At 43.0% G+C, this 22,649-nt stretch overlaps 1 protein-coding gene and 1 pseudogene across 2 annotated transcripts in view; one reads left to right on the top strand and one right to left on the bottom strand.

Annotated features, from left to right (window-relative positions):
* The window catches only part of Adarb2 (adenosine deaminase, RNA specific B2 (inactive)), a 560,555-nt gene that overhangs the window by 9,169 nt on the left and 528,737 nt on the right, over positions 1-22,649 (bottom strand). For both annotated transcript variants that reach the window (XM_026788354.1, XM_026788353.1), the window contains exon 8: positions 14,964-15,145. In XM_026788354.1, coding sequence (XP_026644155.1) covers positions 14,964-15,145 — 182 coding nt within the window. The remainder of the gene's footprint in view (positions 1-14,963; positions 15,146-22,649) is intronic.
* LOC101979620 lies at positions 484-998 on the top strand (annotated as a pseudogene).

The raw sequence follows: 22,649 nt of genomic DNA, 5'->3' as shown, positions 1-22,649 counted from the left end.
TCTTCTCCAAGCCACACCAAGACATTCCCAGTTAAAGGACAGAAAATATGTCAGGTTTAGTGATTAGTTGCTGAATTGTTATAGGGAATGGACTAACCAACCAACAACAGAAGTCAGGATTATTTTTATATTAAACATACATTTTTTGACTTTTATACATGTGTCCAGCATTTAACATTAATATCTCTGTTGGAGTTATCATTGCTTTCTTATACTCTGAGCCTCTCTAATTTACAGATTATTTTTATTCTATTCTCTACCTGAAAAAAACAAAAATCCTTTCTAAAGCAATCGGTGGGAATGGAAATCCAGCCTTTGATGTCATTAAAATTTTTCTGCAAAGAAATATCACTTGAAATGTTGACTAAGTGTTAGTGCCAGGAGAACAATTTTGACAGTGCTGTAATTAGTAACTGGTTATGGATATGTGTGCCGGACTCACTTGAATGCAACGTAAAGATTTACCAATGTCTTTTCGTCAAGATGGCGCCGAAAGCGAAGAAGGAAGCTCCTGCCCCTCCCAAAGCCGAAGCTAAAGCGAAGGCCTTGAAAGCCAAGAAGGCAGTGCTGAAAGGCGTCCACAGCCACAAAAAAAAAAAAAAAAAGATCCACACATCGCCCACCTTTCGGCGTCCCAAGACCCTGCGGTTACGAAGGCAGCCTAAATACCCCAGGAAGAGTGCGCCCAGGAGGAACAAGCTTGACCACTATGCCATCATCAAATTCCCCCTGACCACCGAGTCAGCCATGAAGAAGATAGAAGACAACAACACACTTGTGTTCATTGTGGACGTCAAGGCCAATAAGCACCAGATCAAACAGGCTGTGAAGAAACTCTATGACATCGATGTGGCCAAAGTCAACACCCTCATAAGGCCCGACGGAGAGAAGAAGGCGTATGTTCCTGATTATGATGCTCTGGATGTTGCCAACAAGATTGGAATCATCTAAACTGAGCCCAGCCGGCTAATTCTAAATATATACTTTTTCACCATAAAAAAAAAAAAGATTTACCAATGTGCCACGAAACATATGATCACTGCCCAGAATGCTCTCATCAGGCTGGCACCACAATCTTTTTCTGTAGGGCCAATGCCGTAAGGGCAGGCAACACACTCAGTTGTCAGGGGCCAGTGTCTTGGGGCAGTGTTGGAGTGCGGGAGAGTCTAGTTCCTTAGCCACTGGTCAGCACTAGGTTACCTCTTTCCGCAGGAAAGCCCCCGGTGGCATGGTAAGGAAGAAGCTCTGAGTGTGGTCTCTGAGTCATCAGGAAAACTGCTTTCCGATTTGTCCCACTCCCATTTGCTATGCATGTTTTTCTGTTCTAGGTGATTCTTTTCATTTTCCGTTGACCCCACCCCCACTCTGTGCCGCATTCACACACACAACCCCTCTGGTGTGAATTGGGCCTTGAAGATATATTAATAAGATAATTATGTGATACCTAGAATCTTTGATTTTGGTCCTTAGAAGTACATTTGGTTTCTATGAAACCTTTTTTCACATATATAAAAGAGTTCACTCACTGCATTTAGATTTTGTAATTTTAAGCCAATGCTCCAGGTACCTTTTTGGTACTCTTGTAAAACTAACCTTCATTGGCCTGGAAGGGACATGATACCTACTCTAGAGTGAATGGATGAACCTGCAGGAAAAAGCTCGAGTCTAGAAGATAATGGGTGGATAATGGGGTTTAGGTTTACAAGTGTTTAAAGACCCTGGGCCAAAGTGCTTAACTCTACCAATAATAAGAGTTCTAGGCTTTGCTTGCTAAGACGAAGGAACATCCTCTCAGGCATGGAAAGGAAAGACTGATTTGTGGCTAACTTGTTCTTCTCTACAGTTATGGGTATAGATACAAATAACACAAATCACAGGGGCTATTCTTCCTGAGGCAGCACGAAAAGATTTAACATTAAAATAAAGTCCCTTGGTGCTCTTGGGATGTAGCTGTAGATTACTTGCCTAGCATTTATGAGGTCCTAAGTTTGACTCTCAGCACTTCATCTGCATAAAAGTAGGTATGGTGGTGCATGTATATAATCTCGGCACAAGGAGGGTGCAGGCAGGAGGACCAGGAATTCAAGGTCATCGTCAGCTAGATAGAGACTGGGAGGCCAGTGAGCTACATGGGACTGAGTTTTGAAAAATAATGAAATAAATAAACGCCAACCTCTAAGGATACAATAAAAGAAGGATGCAACATGTCATGCTAAGATTCACTCCCATGATACCTAATAATCTAGAATGCTAACCATGTACAGCATTACCAATTGTCCCCAGTTCAGTAGTAAGTATCTCCTTAGAATTATTCTGAAATTCCCTTTCAGTGGCAGACACCAGCTGATCAGAATCTAGCTGACATGGGGCCCAATTCCAGTTAAGATTTAGGAAATGGATTTGGTGTTTTGAAAAATGAGTATTGTGTTGATTACAGTTCAAGAAAAAAGAATACCCCTGGTGAAGAATCAATATTCAGAAACCTAGTACTGCAGGCAGAATTTTATGTTCTGCAAGCTTCTCCCAAGTAACCACACAGAGGCTAAATGTTAGTTACAAATGCTCAGTCAATAGCTCAGGCTTGTTACTAGATAACTCTTACGTTTACATCAACCCATATTTCTTATCTGTGCTTTGCCAATGACCTTTTCTCAGTACAGCATGCCCATTTTGCTTCTTTCTGTGTCTGCTGGTGACTCCTGACTCTTGCCCTTCTTCTTTCCGGCATTCTCAGTTTCACTTTTTCTCCTAATCTTATCCTGTGCAGCTTCTTTATTAAGCCAATCAGAATATACACTCAAAGAGTGTAAAGGAACATTCCACACAGTATTGTGAGCAAATGACTAGAATTAATTTGATGGAATTTATGGTATGCCGGTTGGTTTTTGTCAACTTAGGCCAAACCTAGACATATCTGGGAAGAGGGACTCTTAATTGAGAGACTGGCCTGTAGGTAAGTGTGTAGGACAGCTTCCTGATCAGTGTTTGATATGGAGGAAACAGCTCACTGGAGGTGGTACCATTCCAAAGCGGGTGGTCACTGGTGGTATAAGAGAGAAGGCTGAGCAAGCCAAGGGGAGCAAGCCAGTTAAGTGTTGCTCCACGCTCTGCCTCAGTTCCTTCCTCCAGGCTCCCACCTTAAGTTCCTGATCTGTTTTTCCTCAGTGATGGATTCTGACCTGGCTTGTGAGATGACATAAATCTTTTCTTCCCTAAGTTACTTTTGGTCATGGTGTTTTATCACAGCAACAGAAACTCTGACTAAGACACACAGTGCCGTGTTTCCTACTTTGCAGACTACCTTGACCAAAGAGTCTATGAACTTTCTCTTTAGCATCTAGAAACCAAAACAAGTAAAAATAAAATTGACAGACTAGAAACACTAAGAAACATTTGCCTTTAATGAATTATTTTGTAATGAAGGAATAATAGTGTATAATTTGATTTCTAAAATTGAGAAAATTATGCTTTAACAATGTAGCATTATATTTAGCTTATTGTAAAGTAATGCTTGAAACAATCAGATTTACCCTCTGACAGTTCTGGAGGTCAGAAATCTACAGTCAAGGTGTCAGCAGGGCCATGCTTTCTGGAAGTTTCTGGGGAGGAGTCTTCCTTGACCTGTCTGTCTTCTAGAACCTGCAGGTATTCTTTTTTTTTTTTGGTTTTTCGAGACAGGGTTTCTCTGTGGTTTTGGAGCCTGTCCTGGAACTAGCTCTTGTAGACCAGGCTGGTCTCGAACTCACAGAGATCCGCCTGCCTCTCTGCAGGTATTCTTTGGCTTATGGCTGCATCATTTCAATCTCTTCTTTTGCCTGCATAGACCTTTTTCTGTGAGTTTCTTTTGTAACAACAAATGTGGTTGCACGTGAGGCCCTCTGAAATGATTTTGTCAGCTTCTCCCCATTTCATGAATTTTAATCAAAACTGCAAGCCCCTCCCTTCCAAATATGACATTTTACAGAAACCCCACTTGTGCGCCACTTCCTGGTGTCTCTTCCTGGCTTTCTCAGACACTTCCTGGAAAACACCATCCTCTGAGCATCATTTCCCTTTGTTATCCCACACTCTGGCACCACCTACTGGCCAAAGGACACATCTACAGACCGGAGAGTTTGCATCCTCTCTGGGGCAATCTGTTTGCCCTTTCTCTTGCCTTCAGCCATGCTAGTCCTGGTGAAAGACTGTGGTCAGATACCTTAATGGTAGCTGCTCATTTCTCAGGTTTGTGGAATAAACGAAGGAAACACACGTCAGAGTGGGTCTGTCTTAATGCAATAGGCTCTTTGATTTGGAAACTTATATAAGAATCTCGGAGAGTGAGGGGGTAGGGAAAGTGTGCCCGAAGGATGATACAATTTTATGAAAACTCCGGAATCAACTACAACCTTTTCCTTAGTGATGTTTCTGAACAGTCATGGGGAACCTCCCCAACCTAAATAGTTCCTCTACCAAAGTCATCTTGAGCAGACAAACGCTAGTGCAAGTTTGTCTGATACTCAACACAGAGATGTGTTGACATTTGTAATTGGGTTCCCCATCTTTGGTGAAGTTTTGGAAAGGATCTCTCTTGTTCCAAAGTCGATCTGTGGAGAAAATCAGCCAGTCTCCACCGCCTTTGCCTCAGACATTCTGGAGGGTGGGGGTGGGGCACACTCCAGTTGTCTGGCTTGTCTTTTCAGTTCACACAATTGTGTTAACAAGGCGGGCTCAGAAATAGGCCAAGGTCAATTCTCACCTCTATGACTTCCTGGTAATGCCATCTCTGATAAGTTAATTAACCCAGTATTGCTTCTCCTTCACCAGAATTTGATTATTATGACAGTTACTATGACCACTGCTCTTAATTCCATCATCTTTTAAGAGTGGAGACAGAAGGTCCACATATCATCAGTGGAAATTAACTTTATGCTGGCACACATCTATATGAAGACTCCTTACTTTAAAGAAATCCTTATTTGTTTTTTCTTTTTTTTTAAAGGCATTATATAAGTGAGACATTACAGCTTGTCTTTAAATAGCTGGTGAGCCTACTATATTTAAAATGTAATTCACTCTCCCCAAATTAAATTTACACAAGACCTTTCAGGGATGTAATTTTTATATGAAGTGAGGCGAGTCCATAATACAGGGGAGCATTACATTTAATTTTGCAAAATGAATGGAGTAGCATGATTCCAGGCATGCGTGGAATCATCAAGTTGCAGGGATAGAATGGGCCTTTTGAATTTAATATTTAATATACTGCCAGATATCCTGTGTACCCTGCATAATCTCTCTCTCTCTCTCTCTCTCTCTCTCTCTCTCTCTCTCTCTCTCTCTCTCTCACACACACACACACACACACACTTCTAACGGAAACAGAATTGGTAAAATTTATCGTATTAATGTCATTCTGTTCATTATCACGAACATGAACACCATCATAATTGCCAGTAATTTTATAGCTACTCTCCTGTCTTAATAGAGCACATTCAGGGGGACATATACGACACGTGGGGCGAAGCCTGTGGGATGTGGTGGGACTGAGGGTGGGCAGCTGGGATGTCTTGTGGTGTGGCTGTCTTAACAAGTTCTCAGCGTATGTAAAATGTAAACCAAAGAGGCTGGGAGACGGTTCAGGGGGTGAAAGCATTTGCTGTGCAAGCATGAGGACCCGAGTTTGAATCCATGGAACCTATGTAGAGGCTTGGCATGGCTATGAGGCCTGGCTTCTTCTGTATCGGTTGGGGATAGACCCTAGGTCCTCACGTGTGTGTGGCAAGCACCTACAAGGTTGTCTCCCAAGGCTAAGATGAGATAAGGTATCGTACGGTCTGCTTTGATTCCTGTTTACCTTACAGACACATTGAAAGCCCTGAAGAAAAGACTGTTGTGACCTAGTCTCGGAATTGGAACCAAACTCATTTTAAACAAAGTCAAGTAAAGAGTTAGCTTCTCAAACTTTGGGAAGCCGACACCAACCAGCAGTGTTTCTCAAAGAATATTTTTGTCTCCCATCTGCTTATCCTTAGACTGCAACCAGAGAACAGCCTGCTCCTCAGAATTCCCTTGGAAGTTGGGCGGTGGTGGCTCACGCTTTTAATCCCAGCACTAGGGAGGCAGAGGCAGGTGGATCTCTGTGAGTTCAAGGCCAGCTTGGTCTACAAGAGCTAGTTCCAGGACAGGTTCTGAAGCTACAGAGAAACCCTGTCTCAAAAACCAAAACAAACAAACAAACAAACCAACAAACAGAGAAATTCCCTTGGAAATTCTTCCCTCATTTTTATCTTCCTCCCCCTTTGCTTCTTCCTCTCTTCCCCATCCTCCATTCTCTCATTCCTCCAGATAAGGCCTTTATGTATGCATCAATGAAGGACTGTGTCTGGTACTTGTAAGGAACTAGTTCCTATTTGTTGAATAATATGGTCAGCATCTCCCAACTTCTACCTAAGATTGAGTGAGGAAATAAACACCTGAATGATGCAAATAAATGTGTTGATATTTGTAGGAATTAGATGTAGGGGCAACGGAAATACTTTCCTTGGATCAGTGACAACAGGATAAAAGATTCCATTCTTTTTATTTTTCTTGAGACTGAGTCTCACTATACAGCCCATGCTGTCCTTAAACTTGTGGTCATTCAGCTTCAATCTCTAAATGATAAAATTACAGATGTGTACTATTAAGCTTTACTTTAAAAAAGTGTATTCTTATTTGTGTGTGAGTGTCTATGTGGGCTCATGTGCACCCGTTTGAGGGTGCTCGGGGAGGCCTGGAGTTGGATCCCTGGAGGTGGGGTTGGGAGTTGGGTGCTGGGAGCCAACTCTGGTCCTCTGGAAACAAGTGCTCTTAACCTCGGGGCCATGTCTCTATCTGTCCAAATACTTCCCCTCCCAAATAGACGAAATGAGCAAACCAGTTTAGTTTAGCAGATTCTCTGATCTAAATAGAAATGTCAAAAGAAAGGACACAGCCACACAGGCACCTATCCTCACAAACTCAGCTAACCCAAAAGAAAGGAAGGAACTACAAAGATCTTGCCAACAGAGAAAGTTTTCTTTTCTTCCGGAGGATGTTCCCACATCCTATTCCATATCTTCTTCCTCCTGTGGCCACTTGGGCCACCAGGGTAGCAGTTTTCCTCACTCTGCCCCTGTGCCTTGGTTTTTATTTTCCATGTCCCTCACCCCTCTTTGGAGACAGAGTTAAATCATGAAGCCCTGGCTGGCCTGGAACTCAATACATAGACTTCCAAAGCACAAAAAGATGAACCAGGCAGGGGAATTGATGCCTGTGCTCTCTGTTCCCATATTGGACACGAAGCTTGGACAAGTACTTCCCTTCACAGTTTAAGTTTTGGATCCAGTCTTTGCCAGATGAGGGGGAGTGCTAGTGGTTATCCTGTTCATTGTATAGATGACGCCTAAGTGGAGGGAGTCAAAAGGATTGTCTGGGGCCGTCTTGGGGCATTGGGAGGACTCAAACCAACTTCTGAAGCTGCCTAGTTCTAAGTCTAGGTCTAAGTAGAGGCTGTGAGGGGCCAACGGCCTTTATACCTCTAATACTTACAAACAACAAAAAAGTACATGGGATTTACCAAAAACTTTTATGGAAGTTTGTCAGTTGCTAACATCATGTGCCCAAATTTGATATAATATAAAATGATTCTACAAAGTAATATCTAGATGAAAGAATTTGCTCTCACAACATTGGAGTTATTTTCAAAATATCACTAATCTCATAAACTTTTCTTGAATTAGGGGAGATCAGAACTCCATATACGATTCATAAACACCAAAGTAGGACCATGAATGACTCTAGAACAGGTATCCGGATTGTCAAAAGCAAATAGAATTGGGCAAAATTTAGCCTATAATTCTTGAAGGTTTTAATGTGTATTAAACTTCTAAGTGGTCAGGAAACATAACGTCTAAAACAGCTTTTAGATATGTTTGCTATTATTTTTTGCTGTTTCAGGACAACCAGTACCAGGAAGAAAGAGAAGTCATGCCCCTGTTTCTAGTTGCAGTATTCATCACACGAAACTGAAACAGCGGTCTTCAACTCACGGCTCTCACGACCAATTCTCTGGCCTGACTCTGGCCTCAGATTTCTTGATTGTTGCTATAACCTCACTTTGTACCATAAAAATAACCGTTGTTCTATTTTCAGTGTGGGTTGAGAAAGGTCAAGATTAAAACCTGCATCTAGGGCTGGTGAGATGGCTCAATAGATAAGAGACCTGCTGCCATGCTTATGACCAGAGTTCAGTCCCAGTGACCCAGATAGTAGACGGGGAGTAATGACTCCTCTGGGTCATTCTCTGACTTCCACAAGTATGCTTCCCCAAACACAAGTAAATAAACATAAATCCACACCTGTTAAATGTGCTAATATAGTTTGACTATTGAATTGGTTATTTTTCTTTTGCTGTGATAGGATATACTCACAAAAAGCAGCTTAGAGAAGACAGGATTTATTTCATTTTACAGTTCCAGAGGGATAGAGTCCATCATGGCGGGCAAGACATGCCAATAGGAAGAAAAGGCATGGAGGCAGAAGCAGGAAGCTGGTGTTCAAATTACACTCAGGGAGCAGAAAGGGGACAGGGAGGAGAAAGGAGGGAAGAGAGAACCAAATGCGAGCCATAAACCCTCAAAGTCTGTACCAGTGACTTACTTCCTCCAGCAAGGTTCCACAGCCTTCCCAAACAATGCTACCAAATGGGACCTCTTGTTCAAATAATGGGACTATGGGGGACATTTCTCATTCAAACCAAAACAGCTATGCTATCTAGACCTCTTCATCCCTTTGCAAATATTATTACTCGATGGGAGAAAAAGTTAGCTGTGATATTGAAAGCTTCAAAGAGGTATATATCTTCAGTTTGGTAGGACAAGCTGCTAAAGTCACTTTATTTTATGGTACCTTTTCCCCTAAAAGCATGAGTATTTAAAGTATAGATTTTTTGTTAGTTATCACCTCACTATTTTGTTTTCACTTTATTGAATTCGCAGGAAGGCTCATTGGCAGACTTCTTTAGGGTAGCCGGTTCAGGTAATGATGTAATCTCCCCCGACCCGCCCACTACACGGCAGCCCCCAATGATTGAAGGCTTGGGCCAGCCTCAGCACACTCACGGATTTCTGGTCCTGAAGTTGGCTGCAGTTTAGCTTGTGTTATGCAGAATATTTTAAGTCTGTCATTGAGACATTACTATGCACTCTGTGCCTGTAGCAACGAGGGTATCCTTTTCAGCTTGGCTGGTTCTTTTTAACCCAGAACTGCTTCAGTCACATCCAAATTGCAGGGCTTCATTCTCCTAATGTACATGCGTCACTTCTTAAGGTGACTCTGCAAACTGACCTTGAGGGAATTTAATTTGCTTGTTTGAGTGTGATTATTATTATTATCTTTATGCCACACCTCATCCTTCCTACTCTTGTTTTTTTTTTCTCCCAGAAATCAGGATGATTTCTTTTTAAAATTTGCATAATTCATTTTCAAATGTCCATCAAAGGCAATGAAGCTACTGCGTAGGGGTTTGATCAGATGGCCCATCAAGGTGTAGCCTAATTTGCATCTAGACGGTAATGAAAACCATATTCTAAGTAAGTTAAGACTGATGGGTTCAGTCAGACCACGCTGCTTGCAGGGCAGGCAGATGCCACATGGGCTCGGGGAGAGGACAAAGAGTCTCAAGGGCTGTGCTAGTATCCCAAGCCCATCAGGTGGCCCTGGATTTCTCTAATTGTCCTTTTCTAGTCACGGATTTCACACTTAACATTTAAAAGTTCTTTGTGTGTGCATGTGTGTTTGGTTGCATTCACCTGTGTATGCGTGTGTGGAGGCCAGAGGCTGATTTGTGGGCACCCTCCTCTCTCATTCTCCATGTTTATTATTACAAGTTTATCTCCATTCCTGCACATGTGTGACTGCACACGTGTGACTGCACACTCCATGCATGTGGAGGTAGGATGACAACCTACAGAGGCGAGTCTCTCCTGTTATGTCATTGAGTTTCTCTTATTCCTACTGCTGCTTTATCTATGTAACATTTTATTCAACTTTGGTTTGGAGGAATCAAACTCTGGTTGTCAGGCTTGTGCGACAAATGCTTTAAACCACTGAGCCATCCTGTGGCCCTCCACATTATGCTTTGAGATGGGTACTCTTTAGAGAACCCGAAGCTGACCATTTTGGCAAGACTGACTGGCCAGTGAGCTCCAGGGAACTTCCTGTCTCTGCCCTTCCCGGTGCTGGCTTTACAGGTATGCTGGCTTGTATGCTGGTGCTGGGCACCTGTCTTAGGTCCCTTTGTTTGTTCAGTGCGTACTTTGCCAGCTGAGTCATCTCTACTGCCACAATAAAGAAAAGTTACCATTTTATTTATGTTGCCACGTTACCAGATAAGCATGTCATTTATAAAGAGCGCAGACAGGAGACTGGATGCCCAAGAAGAGATGTACTGGTTCCCAGAGGACGGACAAAGGCCACTCCCTTGACAGTGGGCTGGTAGGGAGGTTACATTGTAGTTTCCATTTCTTAGTGTTTGTTAATTTTAAGTCACTGTTAAAAAGACTTATTTTATATGTGTGTTTCTGTGTGTGGGCATGAGTGCAGGTGCCCACAGGGATCTGAGGAGGGCATTGGATCCCCTGAACTGGAGTTACAGGTGATTGACAGCTGTGGGGAACCAAACTCAGGTCTTATGCAAGAGCAGCAAGCGCTCAGAACTCATGAGTCATCTGTGCCGCCCCTAAATCATGTTTTTTAAACTCTTAGGTAAATGCAGAAGAATGAGGACAACCCAAGGAGTTCGGAGCACAGAAAAAGATAGAATGTAAACCCATTATAAGAAATAAAAAGTCCCCTAAGTTTAACCTACACTAAATCTAAGAACTATGCCAGAATTTGGAGACATCTACTCTGGAGACATTCACATAGGCTTCCAAACCAGCCATTTCGCTACGGTGTCTAGAGCTAGTTTCGTTACTCAGTTACAGCGAGTCCTCGTCACTTTAAGGAAAGACAGGATAAAGTAAAACAAGGAATAAGGAAAACAAAAAAGAGAAAAAATCTGGTCCCCAAGTAACATTTTCCCTGAATTGCTGAAATTATTGACCATTTAAAAAAATAAATATAATTTTCTAGCCCTCAAGGCGAACCTTTCGCTTCCGAGCTTGGCGATAGATGGGTCTTCGGTGCCCTGCGAGTGACTGCGAGAGCAGCGGGCAGCTAAGAGTTTCGGACACACTCCAGCGCCTTGCCCCGCTGCTCCCACACCGCTCCTCCCGCAGTTAGATGTTGCTGCCTCTTTAACTAGCCTCGTTTCGCATTATTAGTTTTTATGCAGTTGAAAAAAAAATAGCCATCTAAGAAGCTGTACTGCACTGCCTCAGGATAAAGTCTGACATATTAGAAGAATTTAAAGTTTAAGCCAGATCTGAATCTAAATCCTTGTTCCTTTTGGTTAAATAGAGCGCCTTCAGGAATATATTGAATTTGCGTGAGTCTCTTTTAGTGTTAATTAATGTGTACTCATGGATACGAAGGTTGCACACGTGTGCACATGCATGTGGAGGACAGAGGTCAACATCCAGTATGGTTCTTTAGGATCATCATCCACCTCCTGAGACAGGGTTTCTCAGAGACTTAGTCTCCAAGGAGACTAGATTGTCTGGACATCCAGCCACAAAGCTGGGTCTTTTAATGTGTATTTTAGAGCTTGGGCTCAGGTCCTCATGACTGCAAGGCAAACATTTTAGACTGAGATAGCTCCCTAACCTTCCTTTGACATTTGAAAGCTGGAGGGACTAGTATTAGGTTTTGGTTGGTATAAAGATTGAACGAGATGATTCATGTCGTAAAGTCAACATGGAGAGACAGGCCTGTTTCACAAGTGTTATCTCATTTCTCTAAACGATTTTGCCACTCACTGGATACTTCTGAACTTTATAATAGTTGTACCGCTCAGAACATACCACTCTTCTTGCCTCTTTTCTGTCCCTAAGAGTATACCCAGAGGCTGTTCGTTACTCAAGAGCTGTTATGGTTAGAGTAATGGATTCTGCAGCCTAGATGGAACCCAAAGGCAGCCTTGAGAGCTCGGACTTTTCAGGTGAACTAAAACCCCTCCCATTATGTATATCATGGACCCCATCACACATTCTGTAATAAACAGAAGTAAGCAAGCACACAGAGGGATGGTTCCCCACTGTCTGTGGATATGACCCCAGCCTTATTAATACCAGCTCAGCCCTCAGGCTGGAGATGAAGTAATCACTCCTTGCACAAGAGTGCAAGGCTCTTTACAGTGAAATAAGACAAAGTCTTTTTTTTTTTCTTTTTTGAGACAGGGTTTCTCTGTAGCTTTGGAGCCTGTCCTAGAACTAGCTCTTGTAGACCAGGCTGGCCTCAAACTCAAAGAGAGCTGCCTACTTCTGCTTACCAAGTGCTGGGGTTAAAGGCATGTGCCACCACTGCCCGGCTAAGACAAAGTCTTAATACAAACAGTTGTTAAACATTCCTGAGCAGTGCCCCTTCCTGTGAGGTAGCCTTGTTGAGACTGGCCAACATTTGAATGAGTTCTTCTTAGCTGCACACTTGGAACCCCAGGATATAGCAATGGTCAATAACTCCTCTGCCTTTAAACACAGAATAACGCTAGTCTCGCTGTGTATCTCAGGCTGGTCTGTAATTCGTTATGTATTAAGGTTGTCCTTGATCCCATGGTCCTCTCTCAGCTTCCCAAATACTCAAATTACAGGCATGTGTCAATATACTCAGCTTCAGGAGCGAGGGCTGAGCCCACTGTCCCAGTGCCATGAACTCTCCTCATTGCTAAAAGAAAGAGGAGTCTCAGTTAAGGACCCCAGGAGCTTAGAGAGCATCTAAACTGTCTGGGGTTTTAATGTGTGAACTGAGTTGTGACACACAGAACTCCCTTTCCACCTTCTCTGTTTTAGCTTTTTGCATCTGTGATCTTATTTAACATAACCTTTAAGTGGTCAGTATTGTAGAATAAATGAATAAAAGGCTTCCAGGCTGTATCTCCGCTTAAGAATTTCCTCAACATAGATCTTCACTCTGCGTGGATTATTTCATGTCCCCCCCACCACAGCTCACATGAGGCCCCTTTTCACACCTGATCTTATAATGTGGAGCAATTTAAAAACTCTGGGAATAAGTCATAGGCCCAACTGCAACATATAGATACGCAGACATTCAGAGTACACACACAGATATACACACAGACAGTCAGTCAGTCAGACAGACAGACAAATTCATACATATACAAAGGCACATAGACACACAAGACACCCAAACAACTGCTTTGTCTTACTGGTTTTTTCCTGAGTCTTGAACTGTATTACTTTTCTCATTGCTGTGACCAAGTTACTTGACAGAAGCAACTTAAGAGAAAAAGAGCTTACACTGGCTTACGGTTTGAGGAGATACAGTCTATCACAGAGGAGCCTATTGAAGCTGGTTGTATTGGACAAACAGTCAGGAGGCATTGCAGAGAGGGAGTGAGGCTATAAAACTCGAGGCTTGTACCCAGTGACCTACTTCCTCTCATATGGCTCTACCTCCTAAAAGTGTACAGCCTTTCCAAACAGTGCCACTGGCTGGGGACTAATCTAAAAACCCAATAGCCTGTGGAAGGAATTTCACATTCACACCACAGCACAAGCTAAAAGCAAACCAGCCAAGCCGGCGAATGCTCGCCTCCAGCTCCTGGAGCAGAGCCTGGGTCTGTTCATGCACAGGGAGTTCCACTGCTGCTCAGTGTGTCTTCCTGATTTTACTACAAGTTGTTCCTCCAGAGAGGTCTCCTGATGCAAAAGGGGAAGCCACTTAAAGACTGAGAGTTTTCCCACCAAGTTCTCACCCCAGGGCTAACAGGACAGGATTAAAACCCACATGCTTCTTCCTCCTGCTCAGGTTGTCTCCCAGAAGCCTGGAAGCTTCCAGTTACTACAGAAGTCCAGTGGTCCCAGGGGATAAATACCACCTTTACAGGGCCTTGGAGACTTCTCCCTGCCCCTTCCGATGGCACACAAAATTTCACACCTTTCAGTGTTTCCATGGCTGTGTGACCTGTAACCTTTGCAACTAACTGTTGCTAGGTGGGGTGATATGTCCTTCTCCCTAACAGCACCTAGGGTCTACCAGAAGTAGCAAGTGTGGTTTGTTCTTCCTGCCAGGCCCTGCAACAGAGAGTGTCCTAGGTTCTGCAGCACACTCAGGTGACCTCGGGGCTGACTGACCCTTCCAGTTTTTCTTTAGTTTGTGGTGTGTGTATGTGTGTGTGTGCATGCATGTGCACATATGTGTACACTTGTGTGTATATGTGTATGTTACAGTGACAGGATGAACAGTGAGATGTCAGAGAACAACCCTGAGTGTCAGTCCTTGCTTTTCACCTTATTTGAGAAAAGGTCTTTTATTTGTCATTGCATAAATACATCAGGCTAATTGACCAGTGAGCTTCTAGGGATTCGGTTGTCTCTAGCTCCCATCACCCCCAAAGACTGCTGGAATTACAGATGGGCACTACCATGTTCATTTTTTTTTCTGCATGGATTCTGGGATCCAAACTTAGGCTCTCACACACCAGGAATACCTAAGGAGCTGGCGACTTCTTGAACCTCATTGCATTAGCAGGGTCTTTGTGTGAGCTACTTTAACTACAAGATACTGACATGTGATGTGCTAGATCCTACATGAACTCACACTAAAATGTTGCCTATTATCAGGTATACTATGATCACATACATACACGCAAACACACACACAGGCACACACACGTCCATATTAAGTTTCTCCATTGTTGTCAATTTATTCATTATGTCTAAAATTGCCATTGCCAAGATGAATGCAATCAGACAAGGGTTGCAACCATGGGGCCTATGTTCAGCAGCTTGAAGACAAGGAGCAGGAGGTTGCAGGTCTCTGTCTTGAGACTGCTCTCTTACCACTAAGAAGAGGCTTGTTTTGCCGGTATGAGGCAGGCAGCTGGCCGATGCCCTCCATCCTGTGGCTCATGACCCTTGCGAGGTGGCCCGTGTGGTGCAGGCTTCCCACAATGACGCTGTGGAGGTACACAGGCTCGATGAAGTGGCAGAGGAGAGCACCTTGCAGTCCCAGCACGTTCCAGCTAGAAGGAAAAGCAAGGGTGAAGTCAGTGGGATTCCTGTGTCTGCTGGGGATGCAGAGCTGGCCGCTCATGGGCCCTTCAGGGAGCTGGGTCTGTGAGTGATGTTGGTGTCGCTCTGTCCTTCAGCTGCCTGCTCCTTTCCGTGACCCCTTTTCCAGCCTGGGGAACAATGGCCTGGGAACTTCTCAGAGGCAAGTTATCAGGGTGGCCTCTGATGATTCTGCTAGACTCTAAGGATCTAGTCCTGACTCTGATAGTGTCTCTGCATGTTCAGTAAACTCAACTTCCTTTTTTATGAGTTGTTAGAGAGACAGGAAGTGCCGTTCTCTCAGTGACTTCAAATTAGATTGTTTAAAAGAAGATGCTTGGTTACCAAAGGGAATCAGAATTTTTTTTCTTACATACTATCTGGGCAAGGTTCCGAAACTGAATTTGATGATTTCCATTTTGGGAAAAGCATTGACTTCCATCCCCTTTGTCCTACTGTGTTGAAATTAAAGGACATTAGTAAATGACCTTCTTTTGGTCTGGGGATTTTTTTTTTTTAAATTTTAAACAACCTATATCAGAGATGACTGACAACGGCCTTTTCTTTGAAATAAATACAGCTCTGGGTGACTGTTCTTATTTCTTCAAAGCAGAGATGCCAGAGTACTGTGAGAAACGTTTCTTTTTTTATTCCCCCGACCTGAATTCAGGGTAGAAAGTTCTGTGTATCTGCTACTTAAAGCAATGCTTGGTGGTTTCTACTCTACTGTGTTTCAAATGAACCACGGTTGGAGGCAGGCGTTATGTAGCTAATTTCTTACATCATTGTTCTTTTTCATTAATTAACATTTTTCCACTGTTGGAGCCATTATTGTGGGACCTCCATGCTGTACATCTCTTCCGATGATTAATAAGGAGTCATTATATCTCTCTTCCCGAAGCAGTCAATTAACACAGAATTCTTTCCATTAATTACCGAGTGTGTCTCTACCTGGAGAGCAATCTGCTCCAAGAACCAGTGACACCAATTGCTTTCAAAAGTTCTCTTTAAATTTTATTCCGAAAACACAAGCAATTTAGCTGGCGATATTAATCTGCCTCGGAAGCATCATAGTGAATGAGAAACATCTTTTAATCTCATGCAAGAAAAGGCAGCCATCTGGCTGGCAAGGATTTCAGGGAACCACTCTCCCAGTCTCCCTCTGTAAATGCAGGTCATTAAAGTAATGTGTTCATCTACATAAAACTCAAATGGAATATAAAAGGTAATATTTATATACAAACAATTTAGTCCTACGATTTAAACAGTCGTTGGTTTTATGAAACATTTACTTTAGACTATCAGATTTGCATAACTTCATTTAAAAATATTGTGGTCATTTTCTAGAAGCCACACCAGTCCTCTCAGCAAAGAAAGGGCTTGTCCTTGGATACATGCGCTTTATGCCAGTGTAAATATCAGAATGGACGGAGACAAAGGGCATGTCTGGAAGAAGGACATGCCCTCATTCCTGATGCCTTTTGGCTGTAATGGTTCTGCTTCATTCTGAATCTTCACTACAAATGACACACCCGCTGTGGTTCCTCTGATGCCCTCACTTTTCACTGGTGAGCTACAGATTGTTTACAGAGCTCAGGGGAGGAGTCCTGTGATATCTGAGCTCTTGCTGGGAGGAGGAAGAATGTTAGTGGTTTTGAGTTGTGTTTCAGGAATTTGGCTTATCCCCTTATGTCTTTGTTCTTGGACATTTATTATTTATTTATTTTTATTACTTTTTTTCACACAATATATTCTGATCATGTTTTTCCCCTCTCTCAACTCCTCCCAATCCTCCCCATCTCTTTCTCCACCCAACCTCATGCTTCTCTCTCTCTCAAATATAAGACAACTAAATCAAAGAACTTAACTCAAAACAAACAAAACAAACAAGATAAGGAAGTGAGAAGCTAAGAAGAGAGATAACAAGATGGATCAATGGGTAAAGATGTCTGCTGCCGAGTCTGGGGACCTGGGTTTAATCTCTAGAACCCAACAGTTGGAAGGAAAGTTGACCTCTGACCTCCACATCTGTAGTATAGCATGCGCTGGACCCCTCACCCAATTAAATAAGAAAAATGTAGTAAATATTTTTTAAAGGTGAATGCACACTCTTGTAGCTTAGTCCCAGTGCTTGAGAAATGCAGGGAGAAGAATTGTGAGTTGGAGACCAGCCTAGGCAAGACTCTGCTTGATACAAACAAATAGCACCCCCACAAATAAACAAATAATAAATACACACATACATAAATAAATAAATACTGAGGAAGAATAAAATAGAATTGCTACCATGTAGTGTTTTAGACATTTTCTTTTCGGATTTGGAGATGGTGAGCAAGCATGCCAAGGAAAGGTTTGTAACAAAGGATGCTCAGAAACTCTGTCAAGAGGCAACCATCCGAGCAAAGGGCTTTGGGTGACAGATGCAGAAGAGGAGCTTTCAACCCCTAGACTGTCGGTAAAATTTAGAAATTTCTTATCAATTAAAAGCAGAATAATATATAAATCTCCCTTGATCACAAGGTATCTTCTTCATATAAACTAAGCCCCAGACAATAAAATGAGAATTCCCATCAAGGGATATAATAATTCTTGAGACCATTAAAGTATCGGCTTTGAACAAAACTTGTGGAGCACTTTTGAGTGCTTTGATTCTACTGGATTGTCCAAAGACAAATAACTTCTATATCTGATTCCCCCTAATAACCTTTACAATAAAAAGAAAAACCAACCTCCTCTTTGCCTGGCTATAGGAGTTTAAACAAATTCAGCTAGCACGATCAATAAAACCAAATGTCTTCCTGAATATGAACTGGAGAATCCTCAGCATTCAGGATTGAATGGAAAAATACCTTTCCTTTTGTTCAAATAGCTGATATGCCTGTAATGTTGACAGAGACAGAAATCCTATGCCTAGCTTTCAATATAGATAATCCCTAGATAAATATATCTTTGTCTGTTTGTCAATCACAGAAATACCACAGATAAGTGGAGGAGAGATTTTAGGAAAGGTTGCCTTTCTTCAGCCAAGGGATGTCATCTCGTTGCTGAATTTGAACTGTGACCTCTACTTTAGGGAGAAAATGATGAGACTCAGCGTGCATGAGGCCCTCCCCACTGGTGTGTGCCTTGAAGTTCAGACAGAGAACATCCATTGGTAATGTATATTTTGGACATTTTCTCTTTCTTCCTGTTATTTATAGCATCTTGATGTGGTCCTGGAAAAAGATGCAACTCTTTAGAATTATAGATGTGCAGCATGAGATAGTTCCATAGACACACACTCCTTCCTTCTGTACCGTCTGTTTTCTGAACAAAACACCACATCAATTACAAAAGTTTCCCATGTTCTGTCTGAAGCCTGTGAAGGTCACCCTGAGGGAAGCAGCTGTCACAGTCTGCGGGTGATACTCAGGGACCATGGTGGAACCATGGTCTTCAACTTAGCCTGTATATTGGACCAACTAGAATCTTAAAAACATTCTCTACGGTAAGCCAGACCCAGAAAGAGGAGCATGGGTTGTACTCACTCATATTTGGTTTCTAGCCATAAACAAAGGACATTGAGCCTATAATTAGTGATCCTAGAGAAGCTAAATAAGGAGAACCCAAAGAAAAACATATAGGCATCCTCCTGAATATTAACCTTCATCAGGCGATGAAAGGAGACAGAGACAGAGACCCACATTGGAGCACCGGACAGAAATCTCAAGGTCCAAATCAGGAGCAGAAGGAGAGAGAGCATGAGCAAGGAACTCAGGACCGCGAGGGGTGCACCCACACACTGAGACAATGGGGATGTTCTATCGGGAATTCACCAAGGCCAGCTGGCCTGGGTCTGAAAAAGCCTGGGATAAAACCGGACTCTCTGAACATAGCAAACAATGAGGACTACTGAGAACTCAAGAGCAATGGCAATGGGTTTTTGATCCTACTGCACGTACTGGCTTTGTGGGAGCCTAGGCAGTTTGGATGCTCACCTTACTAGACCTGGATGGAGGTGGGTGGTCCTTGGGCTTCCCACAGGGCAGGGAACCCTGATTGCTCTTTGGGCTGACGAGGGAGGGGGGGACTTGGTTGGGGGAGGGGGAGGGGGAGGGAAATGGGAGGCGGTGGCGGGGAAGAGACGTAAATCTTTAATAAATAAATAATAAAAAACCATTCTCTACCTTGGTTCTTGTTCTAGTATCCATTTCTGTGATAAACACCATGACCAAAAGCATCTTGGGGAGGAGAGCATTAATTTCACCGTACAATTCCAAGTCACACTGTACATGTCTGAGGGAACCCAGGGTAGGAACTCCAGGCAGGAATTCAAACTCCTGTCTGGAGACGGGAGCTGAAGTTGAAAATGTGGAGGAACGCTGCTTACTGGCCCGCTCCTCATGGCTGGCTCACTTACTTTTCTTATAGCATCCAGGACCACCTGTCTAGGGATGGTACTGCCCACGGTAGAATGGGCACTCTCATATCAATTGTTAATCAAGAAAATGCCCCATAAACATGCCTCTAGATCAGTCTGATTGATGGTAATCCCTTAATTGAGATCCCTTCTCCTAGGTGATTCTATTTGTCATAAACTAACCAGTACCGTCCCCAAACACAGTCTTCTCTGATTGGTTTTGAGTCTGGACATCAGTATTCCAACATCATTTAATGCTGAAACTTTAGCTTCTGAGTAGTTAATGAAAATTTGGAATATAAAAGGTTCTGGTCATTTGGGCCATCCTGAACCACTTCTTCTTGTGTTGAGCAATAGTTCACTCAAAGATCCTCTAGATGTGGTACCTGAGTGATACAGGCCTGGGCACTTGGATGAAGCACATACTCTCAGTCCCCATTCTAGTCCTGCCAAATCAGAACCTCTGTAGTGGATTCAAGTGTTTTAAACAAGTCTTCCAGGTGATTCCAATGCTGTTAGAGTTTGATATCTGCCCATTTGCACTGGAATATGGTCCCACTAGTGCAGTCTGTATCCCAAGCCATTGAAAGACTATAGGAACTCCATCTTGGGGTTATACTTGTTTCCACTACGTATTTCCCTAGTGTCACACCACTTTCCCTCCACCTTCATGAAGACAACTAATAATGCAAAGCCAGGGTCACTTGGCTGGTCCATTCCCAGTTGACTAACCACTTTCCCCTGGTTTTTATAGGTAAAGGAGAAGAAAGATAACCATTTGAATCAATGACAGGACTTCTAGCAGCTCATCCTATGGCTATACTCTAATAAAGTACCAGAATATATGTATCAGGATAGTCTTTACAGAATTGTCATAAATGCAAAGCAAACTAAAGAAGACTGGAAATAACTAAGCTTCCTTTTACTATAGAACTGATTTACTAGACTGCAGTATATTCACAGAAAGAAAAGATATGATAGTCACGCTGCTTTCCTTATTGCTTGTGGTACATACCACTTGTCCCTGTCAAGGGCTCCGCTTGAGTACCTTACCTGCCCTCTTGGTTTTCTCTGTTTACCTACTCTCACGTGGATACATCATATCTGACTGGCCTCCTGCATAATGCCTCTTCCCTGTCTAGTTTAGATTATAGGACATCTAGGACTGGTTTAGATTATGCCTGCTCACTCTCTTTCTTTCCATACCTGTAGTATCCTCACTCATTGATCTAGATAACTTCTTTTGTTTTGTAGAACTGGGCATCTCAGCCCTCTGCTGTTTCCACACTTCTGAGCAGAGTCCTGGAGACCAGCAGTCACCTGTGTGCCTGGGGATACCAATCTGGCCATTGTGGCCACCTCAGTGGGTGGTCGCAGTAGTAATGGAATTGGCATGTGCCACACTTTGCTGTTATTGCTTTTGTATTTGATAAGTATCATCCCCTCGATCACTCTGCTTTCATCATGAGAGATTGTACAAAACTTATTTAAACGCTGTTGTAAAAATTGCCATGAGCTCTGTGTGAAAAAATGTGTATGAAGGATTTTGAGATGAGTACAGTGGTATGATTGTTCATCTCTGTCTTTTGGGAGGTTGATGCAGGGCGATCATGAGTTCAAGCACAATTGGGCTTTATAGGAAGTTCCAGGCTACCTTAGGCAAAGAGACCTGGTCTCGGAAATGGGGTAGGGGAGGCTGGGAGTGTAGCTCAGTGATAGGCTCTTGCTTTGTTTGTATGCATGAAGCCCTGAGTTGAATCTCCAGTACCGCCACCGCTAAAACAGGAGATGAGAAAATCACACATCACCATCTTTTGAATTCTGTGTGGCTGGCAATGTGCTACAGAAGAGGGACCTGCCAATAAATCAAGAAGGAAGGAAGTCAGAACTGTCCCCTAGGGGCCTAGGTGCAGAGAAGAGGGAGCCGCTGGGAAGGAAAGTGGAAGAAACAGGTCTTGGCCTGGAAGAGGGGCATCCTGTTCATACACAGCCAGCCTCTCAGACGGGTGCCTGATTCTCCAGAAGGTGGCTATCATATACTTTTTTTTAAAAAGCAGTTCATTTTTTTTTTTAACAGAGAAAGTTTAATTACCCTCACTTAAGGAGACACTGTGATCAATAATCAGGTCCAGGTACTTAAAATTAGAAGCCATATCTAAAGGAACATTCGTTCCAGAAGATTTAGATTTGCATATGCTGTTCAATATCTGCTACATCGAGACAAAAGCTGCTCTGCTTTCCCCATTCTTTAAGAAGGCAGAGGCTTCTGCTTGTGATTGCGGCTGCTGAGAGTATGAAAACCAGCTATGTACACAGGGGATGTGGATGTGATGGCCACACCGCTGTCACCTATTCCTCTGTATACAGCAGGCTGGTTGGTTGGTGACATGCTTCTTAGCTTTAATTTTGTGGTTTTGAAGGTCAATTTTCACTGATGAGTTCAAACAACCCATTTTCTGTACATCCACTGAGCCTTTAAGGGTGTTGGTAGAGCTGGGATTTTCGGAACATATTTTACTGTGATTTTTATCTGGCTTCACGATTTTCCAGAGTTAAGCTAAATGAGTGACTTTTCTCATGATGTCGTATTGTATTCCTAAGACATCCATAGCAAACAATTACATCCACATGGCCCCAAACAACAGAAACACATCTCTTACGACTCTGGGGATCAGAGGTTTGAAATCAAGTAGTCAACCCTGCCTGGCCATATTTCCCCTGGAGGTTCTGGGGAGGATGCATCCTCGCCTACTCCAGCTGCTGGGGCCAATTGTTGGTGCTCTTGCATTACGTCTGCATCAATTCAAACTCTGCCTTCTGCCATGTGTATTCTCCTCTGCCTGTCCCCACACTTTCTCTGCCTTTCTTTTACAAGGACACATGTGGTTGCCTTCAGAAGCCATCTGAGGTAGGGCACATGCCTCCATTAGTCTCCTCGACTTAATTCTGCCATATAAAGTTGGAGTCTGTGGGAGAAGGTCTTCACCAACCCCGCAACTGACAAAGGTCTGATCTCAAAAATATATAAAGAACTCAAGAAACTAGACCGTAAAAGGCTAACCAACCCAATTATAAAA

The sequence above is a fragment of the Microtus ochrogaster genome, unplaced genomic scaffold, assembly GCF_000317375.1.
Source record: "Microtus ochrogaster isolate Prairie Vole_2 unplaced genomic scaffold, MicOch1.0 UNK2, whole genome shotgun sequence".
Classification (NCBI taxonomy): domain Eukaryota; kingdom Metazoa; phylum Chordata; class Mammalia; order Rodentia; family Cricetidae; genus Microtus; species Microtus ochrogaster.
This window is presented reverse-complemented; position numbering and strand designations above follow the sequence as displayed.